Below are 12,001 nucleotides of genomic sequence, written 5' to 3' on the forward strand. Positions count from 1 at the left end.
TTTTCTGAAGGGATTGGGATAAAGCGATCTTAAAATCCATATACCTTGCCCATCCCAACCTCCTGGTAGCCAAGGTAGCCAGATGGAAGATTCGCCGACACAGGAGTCTGCTGCTCATTCGTCACCACCCTGCCATCTTTCAGGAGAGGGAGCCAGGAATATCCAACTGTTGAGAACAAACAAAAAAATCTACTCTAAGTGTGTGGAAACTTGGGGAAAAAAGCCAACATCACTAAACTGCCTGAACTTTAAGGACGGTCCATATGAATCAGAGTAAGACGTTTAGAAAGGTCTCTGCAGAACACCGACTAAGATGTTGTTTGCCCTCTTTGGGATTAGAATTCTAAAACGACCTTTTATAAAAATCTACATGTGCAACTTAAACATGGTCCCTTCACCCCTTAACAAGAGGGTGCAAAAACAGAACCAAAGAAAGAATCTAATGTGAGTGTTATTATAAACATCGAAGGAAGATTACGTGCCAGACCTTGTGTTTCAATGACGTCCTTCTTCTTTGTGCTTCCTTTACTTGAATTATCGCAGCTGACGTGGAAGAACGTGAACAGTAAGTGGTGCTTTTCGTGTAGCTGGGTAGGTAATTCTATTTTAATCTGCAAGGAAGACAGAATAACCATCTTTCTAATACTCCAAAACCATTAACAAAAATTCTCAGTGAGAGCTAACGATGCAATGTGTCACCTAGTGCACAAGCGTGCAATTGTTCTCCAGAACGATGGTAACATTTGCGCCTAAGCCATCTGAGACTGTAAATCCTGCTAAGGAAGAAATGGATCCTTGATTCATGGAAGAGAAACAGGAGGAGGGTTGATGCGTATTTCAACTCTAGAAAATATTAGAATGCAGATAACAGAAACCACTACGCTAGCTTGCCCCAGCTAAGGTATTATCGAAAACCAGAACAGAATGTTTCCGGGTAGGATTCAGATAGCAGTTTTAATGAACTGCATTATAATTCTATATAAGCCAGACCACTGGTAAGAAAGGAAGAGTCTCTGGACCAACAAACGTAACTATACTTAAGTATGAATTTCAAAGTAAATATGTCAGAATATTAAATATGGTAGAGATAATGATCATGCTGGGGAGTACGGCTTCTTTTCTATAATATCTGTATTTTCCAAATTCTTTTTACAATGAACATGTTACTCTTACAATGAGAAAAAATTTTATGTAAAACAGATACTTCAATATTTAGTTCTATTACTGTAATTTCCAGTACGGTGCATTGAAACGTCTCTTAAGTTTTCCTTGACCAAGCAAATAATTTGGAGTCATCCTTAGAACTGGTTACACTGGGTTTTCCCTTGAAAACATCACTTACCTCATCATAAAATTCTGGATTTTGGTGATGGTGTAAAACCGCAGCAAAGGCACTTCTCACGAACACTGGCCCCCCAGGTCTACCGTAAATGCACTGAAACAAGAATGAGCAAAGGGAACCACTAGTATTCACTTCGTGAAGAAATTAAACTCAGGAGTACTGTACAGAAAGAGGCACTCCCACAGAATAAGCTCAGCATAACCACCTCAGACGGATTTTCTTTTGCTCACGGAGGCTCCAGGCCTGCAGGCCCCCTGACCACTGGGTCGAACCCACCCCGAACTCAGCTCCCAGCCCACCCTCCTCTCCTGCACGCTCCAGCCTTGGACTGCTACTCCCTACTCACTGTTCGTCTCCAAATCTTTGTTATGCTGTCCCTGTCTGAAGCACCTCCCGCTATGGGCACCAAGTAAACTCATCAGCCTTCCGGAGCCAATTATCTTTCCTTGAGGCCACCAGTCCAAAAAAAGAGGGACTAACTCCCATCTCTGTGTTCTCTCAGCATTTTCTGTATGCCCTTCTATAATAATTATTCAGTGTGGTCAAAAAAAATTTTTTTTCAGTACCTTCTGTGTTGTCAATGGATTAATTTATTACATATCATTTTTTCCATGTCTGTCTTTCCCACTAAACTGTGAATCCTTATGGACGGACGCTGAATTTTATTCTTCTTTGCATCTTTGTGTGCTTCCCTTCTTTGGCAGTCATTTTAACACAGTTAAAGAAAATAGGCTCTGGAGGCCATTAGTCTGTGCATTAGTCTCCTCATTCAAAAAATGCTAAAATGATAGGACCTCACTCAAAAGACTACCAGGAGAATTAAAAGGGTTTCATACACATAAAGCACTAAAAGAAGTGCTTGGAATATAATAAGCGTTCAAAAAAATGTCACCTATAATCTACCGCTATCATTGTTGCCCTGGTGGCACAGTGGTGAAGAGCTCAGCTGCTAACCAAAAGGTCAGCAGTTCGAATCCATCAGCCACTCCTTGGAAACCCAATGGTGCACTTCTGCTGCCCTATAGGGTTGCTGAGTCAGAAACGGTTCAATGGCAAGGGTTTTTTTTGTTGTTGTTGTTTTGCTTTGTTTTTATCATTATTACTACAATAAATATTTAGTAAATGTCTACGGTAAATCTGAAGGCCCTGAGTGGTGCAAATGGTTAACCTAAAGGTTGGAGGTTTGAGTCTACCCAGAGGTACTCTGGAAGAAAGGCCTGGCTATCTACTTCTAAAAAATCACCACTGGAAACCCTATGAAGCATAGCTCTGCCCTGACACTGACACAGCTGGGTCACCACGGACAGGAGTTGACTCTGCGAAACTGGTTTGGTTTGGGGTCCTCAGGCGGTGCGAATGGTTAATGTGCTCAGCTGCTAACCTAAAGGTTGAAAATTCTAGTCTACCCAGAGGCATCTGGGAAGAGAAGCCTGGCAATCTACTTCTGAAAAGTCAGCCATTGAAAACCCTACGGAGCGTAGCTCTACTCTGACAAACGTGGGGCCTTTGTGAGTTGAAACTGACTTGAAAAGGCAACTGGTTTATTGTTAATCTTTTATTATTACTATGATCAATATTACTAATATAATTCCTAGCACCGTACACAATGCCTGGCTCATAGTAAGTGTACCGTAAATATCACTGAGTTGAATGTAAGAAACCTGCATCCCTAAAGAGTCTAACAGAACAAATAGTTGATAAGAAGCAAGAACTTAACTATTCCATACTCCATAAGGTTCAGCCCACGTGGCCATGTTACGTGTGATGTTACATGTTTTTGTGTCTGGGTTAATTAAAATGTGCTGAAAATCCCTTCAGTTGGACAATGTAGCTTTTAAAATGTGAAAAAGCATGTTGTGAAGAACACACACGAAAAACAAACCTTCAGCGGCTGAGCTTCTTCTTCATCAGAATCTTTAAACTCAACACAAACAGCAATGTTTCTGGCCTGCAGCAATATTTAAAGGGGGAAGAAAAAAAGAAAAGAAAATGAAAATAAACCCAAATGAAAAGCCAGAATACATAAAAAAAAAAAAAAAAAAGTATCTTTAAAAGAGCAGGGGAAGCCAAATCCTAAGAGAAAGTTTGATATCAAAAATGAACCCCAATCTTTGCACTCACCTTGGCAAAAGACTTTTGACTGTCATATTTCAAGCACTTCGGATAAACATAGAAGTGGTTATTGTAGATGGTGTACGGCTGAGTATGTTTGGGTATGCAGGGCACAAATTCCTCTACTTCAAAGGTGATTGGAGTTTTAGTACTGGCTTCAAATTGCTTCATGGGAAGGTAGGACGAATTAACATAATCTGAAAAGATACAAAACAAATCAGATTGAAGTAAAAACCAACCAAACAAAATTGTGTCTGTTGATTGCATAGAACTCACACTTACTAGGAAAGTCAGAGGAAACGTTATCAATTGTAATGTCTAGGTTGCCTAAAATCACTGGAAGCTTAGCCATCTTCTCAGGTCTAAAAACAAAAGAAGAGAAAGTCACATGCTTGCAAGTTAGGTTAGCTCTAAAACTTGAATTCTAGAGCATCATTTCCAGGACAAATGTATGTAAATCACAAACCCAAAAAACCAAAACCAATCCCGTGGCTGTCAGTTCCGACTCACAGCAACCCTACAGGACAGAGTAGAAATTGCCCCATAGAGTTTCCAAGGACAGCCTGGTGGATGCGAACTGCCCACCTTTTGGTTAGCTGCATATTCTAGTAGCCACATTAAAAAAAGGTAAAAACAATTTTAAGAATACATTTTGGGAAGCAGTCTAAGATGGTGGTATAGTCAGACACCTTATAATGTCTCTCTGACAACAAAGACAGGAAAAAACAAGTGAACAGGATATAGATGACAACTTTGGAACCCTGAGCATCACAAGCAAGGCTGAAGAATAGGGCCGGCGGCCAAGCAGAATGAAAGGCTGTACAGAATAGCAGACATGGAGAATTAGGGATCCCCAGTGCCCTGCCAGCCAAACCTGCACAGTGTGGCCATACTGAGACAAAGCAAGCAGTGATCCCAGCTGAAGCCCCCATCACTGGTGCGGCCAGGCAGGAGCGAGTCTACACTCACGTCCAGAGCCAGGCAGGAGTGCTTGCTCCCCACCCTGCCGAAGTTAAGTACACCCAGCTCACCCATCATGCCACCCCACCCCCCCATGCCGGAGGCCTGTGGGTCTGCAATGTACTCCCCGCTCGCAATCACGATCCAGCGGCACCCACCACTGCCCCACACTCCAAGCCAGGGGCCCACAGGCCGGCAGTACCCACCTCTCTGCTAGCCACCCGCACTGGGGGCCCGTAGACTGATGGCATTCCCTCTTCCACCCACCCAACCATGCTGGCAGCCCGTGGAATGGCGGCACCCACTCCTAAGCCCAGCATCCCAAGCCATAGCCAATGGACCAATGGCATTAACTTCTCCACCTGGCTGCCAGTGCCAGGGAGCAGTGGTACCCTCTCTTCTGCCCAGACAACTGCATCAGGGGGCCAAGGACTGGTGCATCCACTCCTACACCCAGCTGCCTGTGCTGGAACCCACAGACCAGTGGGGCCTCCTACTCTCTCCAGCCACATGTGCCGAGGTGGGGGGCCAGAGGACCAGTGGCACACCCTCTGCCGTGTCATGTTCTAGTGGACAGGGGTATACTCTCCTAGCGGGTACCTATGGACTGGTGGCATCCCCCTTACCTCAGCCCGCACACCACTCCCCCCTGCAACCAGAGGCTTGTGCCATGCTCTGACCACCCCTGCATAGCCCTGCCCACCCGGGACCATCAGTGAGAGTTTCTGCATCACACAGCTGGTGACTGATGACTCAGGCACCCTCACACCAACCACCTGGCAACCGGCAGTATACACACACAACACCCAACCCTGCGACCAGTGAGGATGCTTCCTGTACCCATGCCCAGGTAACCAGCCGGACAGACACATCGCCTCACCAACACCACCAGCTACATCGTCAGCTACCCACAAGACTAGTGAATAGAGACTCACACTTACACACCCACCCAGAGACAGGTGAGAGCTCCAGGGTAGGCAGACTGGCCACCAGAGTAGTACAGACACCCCACTACTCAGATATATCAAAACAAAACAAAAATCAGGACCTAGCAAACAAACATGCAATAAATAAATTAATATAACAACACCGTAACGCTTCAGAGACAACAGACAATACTAAATCACATAAAGAGGCAGGACAAGATGGCTCCAGCAAGTGACCAAAATAAAGAACCAGAAAACCTTCTTGAGGAAGAAATGGTAATGAACTACCAGATAAAGAACTCAAAAGACCGATATCAGGGTTCTCCAAGAGCTCCAGAAAGAGAGCAGTAAAAACACAGACAAAATCAAGGAAAGTAGAGAAAAAACAATAGAAGAATTCAGTAAAACAATACAACAGCAAAATGACAAAATAACCAGAAACCATACAAAAACAAACCAACAAACCAAATCCACTGCCATCGAGTCAATTCCGACTCATAGCAACCCTATAGGACAGAGTAGAACTGGCCCATAGAGTTTCCAAGGAGTGCCTGGCGGATTTGAACTGCCGACTTCTGGTTAGCAGCCTCAGCACTTAACCATTACACCACCAGGGTTTCCAAAACAGCAACCAGAAATCCAAAAGATTAACAACAAAATATCAGAAATACACAACTCAAAAGAGGACAAATCCCTTGATAGCAATTTGTTTGAGGAAAAATAAATAATGAAGAAAAACGAAGAAAGCCTAAGAATTATGTGGATACTATCAAGAGGAAAAATTTACACATGATTTGAATTCCAGAACAGGAGCAGGCAAAAAAACAAAACAAAAAAACAGACCTGCCGAAGATTTACTGGAAGAAAACTTCCCTAATACCACGAAAATGGGAAGACATTCATCTGAGAAGCTCAACAAACCCCATACAGGATAGATCCCAACAGAAAGTAACTAAGACATATCATCATCAAACATGCCAAAACCAAAGACAAAGAAAATCCTGAAAGTAGCTCAGGAAAAGCAAAAAGTCATCTACAAAGGGGAACCAATAAGACTACACTCCGAGCACTTGGCAGAAAACATGCAGGCAAGAAGGCAATGAGATGACACACATAAAACCTTGGGGCGGGGGGGACTGCCAACTAAGAATTACACACCCAGCAAAACAGTCTCTCAGAATGATGGCAGCATTACAACATTTTCAGATAGATAGAAATTAAGACAATTTATAAAAACCAGATAAGAAACATGAGAGAGAGTGCTTTGGACAGAAAACCAACAATATCACATAACAACCTCAGATTAGGAAACAGGACAGCTTCAGCCAGATACAAACCCAGATAAAGAATTCTCAAAAATAAAACAAAGCTAAAACGCTAAAAAACAGGGAACCAGAGATATCAATCTGTAAATGACAACAACAACAAAGTGAAAAGAGGAAATAAATGGACCTTTCGTATGGAGAGAAAGTCAAGGTGAAATCAAGAAATAAGAGACAGCCTTAAAAAAAAAATTTTTTTTTTTTAAACTTAGGAAGATAAAGGTAAATTTCAAGGTAACCAAAAAGAAAGCTAACAAACCTATTCATCAAAAAAGAAAAACATAAGGACTCACAAAACACAGAATCAACAACAAAGAAAGAAAAGAAAATCCATCAAAAAAAGAGCTCAGGACAGAAAATTAAGTGCAACAAAGAAACTGTCAATACCACACACACACAAAAAAAAGGGCACAACAAAATGAGAACAATAAACTTATACCTATTGATAATCACACTGAATGTAAATGGCTTAAATACACCAGTAAAGAGACAGAGAGTAGCAGAATGGATTAAAAAAAAAAAATCAATAGGCTGTCTACAAGAGACACACTTCAGACACAAAGACATAAAGAAGCTAAAACTCAAAGATGGAAAAAATATATCAAGCAAACAACAACCAAAAAAGAACAGAAATGGCAATATTAATCTGATAAAATAGACTTTCAAGCAAGATCCACCATAAAAGGAAGGACATCATATAATGATTAAAGGGTCAATCCACCAAGATGGCACAACCATAATAAATATATACACACCCAATGATAGGGTTCCAAAATACATAAAATCTAACAGTGGTGAAAAGAGAAATAGAGTTTCCTGTATTGGACTGAGGTTAGACCAAACACAGAAACAAATATTCACTAAGCACCTGCTTTGTACCCACCATTTTGCTAGAAACTCTATTAGCAACAAAGCACTTAACCACTACACCACCAGGACTCCTTCATCACTGAAGCTTCCATTCATCAGTGGGCCTAGTTATGCACCTCTGTGTAACACCTTTCAACCAATTAAACACAATTATTATATCTTTCTGAAGTCTTCTGTTCTCAGCTCTTTTGCAGCTTCCTCCAATACCATTTCTCTACTACAACAAAGTCTCATTTACATCACGATACCCAGAATTGCACAGATTATGCCCAGAATGGTCTGGCCAGCTTGGGATAGGGAAGCTGACTGGCTTTGAATAATATGTTCTATTAATACAGCCAAAATACTATTAGTTTTGGGTAGCAGCACCACTCTAGTGATCTACATTAAATTTACATCCACCTAAAATTTCTAAATATTTTTTCATATGCTTTGCTAAAATTTCTAAATATTTTTTCATACGCTTTGCTAGTATGCTACCTCATTCCATCTTGTATTTATACAATTATGGTTTTTGGATCTCAGAATAGGATTTTGTTTTTGTCTTTATGAAACTTCACCTTTTTAGATTTGAGCCATTTTTAGTTTGTCAGAATCTTCCTAACTCCAGATTCTAACATCTAACATATTAGATATTCCTAATAGCTTTATGTCATGAAGACATTTAATCTACAAGTAATATTCTCATAAATGTCATTGATGAAAATATTGCACAGGATATTGCCAAGAACAGGCTCCTTCTCAAATCCCTCGAGAGCCATCTCCAGACTGATAAAAGCCATTAATCACTTGTCCTTGCATCTGCTCACTCTAGCAGTTGAACAACTGTCTTCTCATGGGTGCAGCAATTCTCTAACTCGTTCAGAGGATATCATTGTACGTATACTCTGTCAAAGGCTCTATTCTTCTACTGTACTGGCTTAACAACCCAATTAAAGAGAGAGAAGCAGCAATGTGGTTAGGAGGACTAGTTCAACATGACACGGCTTATTACCAGAAAACAGAATGTTGCCGCCTTATGGTTTTCCATAAGCCATCTGTTTCGCAATTTCTTTTAGGACATTGCCAAGGACCATCAAGACTCAGCGGCCTATAGGTTCAGCATTTAATTGTGTTCCAATTTTTGAAAAGTTGCCACCTCCAGTTTTTAAGATTCCTCAGACATTCTTGTTATCAGTCTCACATGTAACTTCTCAGCGTATCTTGGAATACTGTTCATCTGAAACAGGATTTCCCTAAAAATTCTACATTCTTGTTTTCTTATGACTAGAGACCATGTTCAATATATCCACTTTGCCTATCACAAGCCCTAAGTTGCAGAATCACTTTCTCTCAAGGTTTCGCTCATTTCCATTTGTCTTTTGTTTATAATTGAGTTTAAGTTGGCAATTTCCACCATAAGAATTTCAGGGAAAAAAATGTTTTTTTCTCATCTAATATTGAATGACATTTCGAGACAATAATGGGGAAAGAAATAATAGCTTTGGATTCAATCTGTGTGCCCAGGCCACTGACATCAGACAATTTCCTGTAAAAAATAAGAGGAAAAAAAAAGAGCACAGCTGAGATTAGAAAAAAAAAAAAAGGAAAATGAATGGCCACTTCCCTAACTCTACTGTGAAGAAAACAGTATAGAGACATTGACATTTCTCTGGATTGTGACAGGGAAGGCTGCTGTCTCCCCACTGCCGTGTGTATTCGAACGCTGTTGGCATCTGGCCCTTATTTTCTGCTTTCTGGGTCTTTCACTAGCTACCTGAACACACACATCCCACTAAATCCTTGTTAGTGAGCTCAGGCAGGAAGGTGTGCTATGCAAGGGAACCCACACCCAGCTTTTCCCTGTGTTCTCAGCCAACGAAGGTCTGTGCTCCTTGCTGGCTGGCTGAGGCTTTGCGCTCAGATCACTTTTTGATAATAATCTTGTGCACATCACCCTCCAGCCTCCACTGAAGAAGACAGAACCCTGAGCTGGGGCTCTCTGAAGAGCCACCGCTGGAGGTGGGGCGGGGTGGAGGGTCTCAAGCTAACCAGCTTAGGGGGTAACTTTAAGACAGGGCTTCCAACCTCTGCCACTCACATTGAAAAACTCCATTGTCTGTTCATTATGAATATAATAGCAAACATTAGTTAAAAAAATTTCATGGAAAATATAAAGTGGAGAATGAAAAATCACCCACAGGCCCACTGGTCACAGGTAACCGTGATTAACACCTTGGTGTGTACCCTACCTGACTGTTTTTGTCTGTTTGTCTCTCCATGTAGCTAACTAGCTACCTATCCATTCATTCACTCACACACAAAGAGAAATATGTGACACACTTTCTTTTAAAAAAGTAGGTCACATAGATGTTATTTTTCCTCCCTAGTCAAACAGCGTGTTTACTTGCCTAAGTGAGTACATGGAGACCTATGTCACTGTTAATATTTGTTACACATTCTAGAGACAGAAAATATTTTAATCTATTTAGCCAAGGTGACTAGGTTTCCAAAAAAAGTAATTTTTATTCTACAAATATCGCTGAAAGTTTCCTGGAACTCAAATAAAAGAATGACAATAATTACTGTATACCAGTACTATACGCACAACTATGTATTCCCATTATCAATAAAAGAACGTTTTTCTAAAGATGTTTGGCATGGCTATACTTATAATCCTGAAAAATCGTTAATACTGTAAATGTCCTAAACTAGAGAAGAGTTAAATAATCCATGGTCCATCTGCTCAATGAACTATTATAGAGGCATTAAAAATGATGTATAAATATGTGTTAACACCTTCAAGAAGTATTTATGCAAGGAAATATACATCTATCTATAGTATTTATAGTATGACCACAACTACAAAAAACCAACTAAAATACACAGAAAGGAAATGCCCCCAAATATTCAGGATGATCCTCCTGAATTAAGGGTAGAACTAAAGGTGAGCCATTCTTCTGTACTTCTCAAAATTTCTATAATGAGCATGCATTACTTTTAAGCAAAAGAACTTCTATTATTTAGAAACTAAAAGTAAAGATATTTCATTTTGCCTTCCAAGAACAGTGACAGATTCTCATACGATCCAGGAGTACTTCTGACCAGGCCTCCTTCCTTACCAGGATGCACGACAGTCAGACATGTGCCAGCAATTAGGGACACCACATGGTCCAGGAACACAGCGAGGCCAAACCCAGCGAGGACTCATCCCATATCCCGCATCCTGCATCCTCATCTACCCTGCTCTAATTACCTAAGCTAGGTGGAGAATGATTTATTCACAATCAACCCAGCAGGTGTGCCCTTGAGCTGCTATGCTGAACTGCAAAGCTCACTGGTACAGGGAAGTAAATCAGCAAAGGGAAAAGTAGGGTTGCTCTTCCATTGAAGGCCCAAAATGGGAAGGAAAAAACCCAAGACAACCAAGAATTATAAAATCACAGAACTGGACGGAACCTTGAGAATCCTTCCTCGGTTTCATAAAGACCCACCTTGATCCACCTAAAAAATTCTTTTCCTCTTTCCCCCTTTTAAACCTCTGGATAAAGGGATTCCACATCATCTTTAAAGCTGTAGATGCTTGTTGACATGCAAAAATTATAAGAAACTATTAGAATTCCCTAAGTTTTTGTAATTTATTGAGGCTGTTCCTATGACTCCTGCATGTCTTTTACTTCTAGTCTTACCACTGAAGAAAGAGAAGTTAGAAAAAGGTAAAAATGAAGTTAAGTAGAGCTAAACAATCATTCCTAAGTTCTAGGCAAACTGATATTGTTTTTATATTGATGTACATTTAAAAAAAAAAAAAAACACTGAAAGGGGTACATATGGCATAGAATAGTTAGCTCCTGCTTCTTAGCTGTTCATTTCATTAGCTCCTAATACCCTCAGTTACTTCTCATTCCCAGAGCTTTCCCAGAAATTTCTAAAATCCGTATCCCTAGCAAAGCAAATCAGTTTTATAGGTTAAGAAGTGAACTTGTTAAGAGAGGCAGAATAGCATAGCAGTTAAGAGCACAGATCCTTGGGACAGACTGACTTCTACCTACTACTATCTGTGTGACGTTGGACACACTGTTCTACTGCTCTGCCTCCATCTCTTCCTCTGTAACATGGCGTAGCAATATTATCTACCTCATAGGCTTGCTCATTAATATGGGTGAAGCCTTTAGAACAATGTCTGAAAATAGCCCTGCTGGCCCAGTGGTTAAGAGCCTGGCTGCTAACAAAAAGGTCAGCAGTTTGAATCCACTAGCTGCTCCTTGGAAATCCTATGTGGCACTTCTATTCTGTCCTATAGAATCACTATGAGTTGGAATCAACTTGATGGCAACGGGTCTGGTTTTGGGTTATATGAGTTTCTATCTTCTCCCCCCAGTCACTCATTCAGTTAACGGTACCATGAGTCAATCTATCACGCAAGTCAAAAGCCTGGGAGTATTCATCTTAGACTACCATCCACTTCTTTCTCTTTCTGCTCTCACACC

The 12,001-nt window shown here is 40.9% G+C and overlaps 1 protein-coding gene across 15 annotated transcripts in view; it reads right to left on the bottom strand.

Moving 5' to 3' along the window:
- The window catches only part of DOCK9 (dedicator of cytokinesis 9), a 336,790-nt gene that overhangs the window by 108,031 nt on the left and 216,758 nt on the right, over nucleotides 1–12,001 (bottom strand). For all 15 annotated transcript variants that reach the window (XM_049853240.1, XM_049853234.1, XM_049853243.1 and 12 more), the window contains 6 exons: nucleotides 3,737–3,816; nucleotides 3,464–3,651; nucleotides 3,225–3,290; nucleotides 1,343–1,435; nucleotides 488–611; nucleotides 45–166 (listed from right to left, as the gene is read on the bottom strand). In XM_049853240.1, coding sequence (XP_049709197.1) covers nucleotides 45–166; nucleotides 488–611; nucleotides 1,343–1,435; nucleotides 3,225–3,290; nucleotides 3,464–3,651; nucleotides 3,737–3,816 — 673 coding nt within the window. The remainder of the gene's footprint in view (nucleotides 1–44; nucleotides 167–487; nucleotides 612–1,342; nucleotides 1,436–3,224; nucleotides 3,291–3,463; nucleotides 3,652–3,736; nucleotides 3,817–12,001) is intronic.

Source organism: Elephas maximus, chromosome 14 (assembly GCF_024166365.1).
Source record: "Elephas maximus indicus isolate mEleMax1 chromosome 14, mEleMax1 primary haplotype, whole genome shotgun sequence".
In the NCBI taxonomy this organism is placed as follows: domain Eukaryota; kingdom Metazoa; phylum Chordata; class Mammalia; order Proboscidea; family Elephantidae; genus Elephas; species Elephas maximus.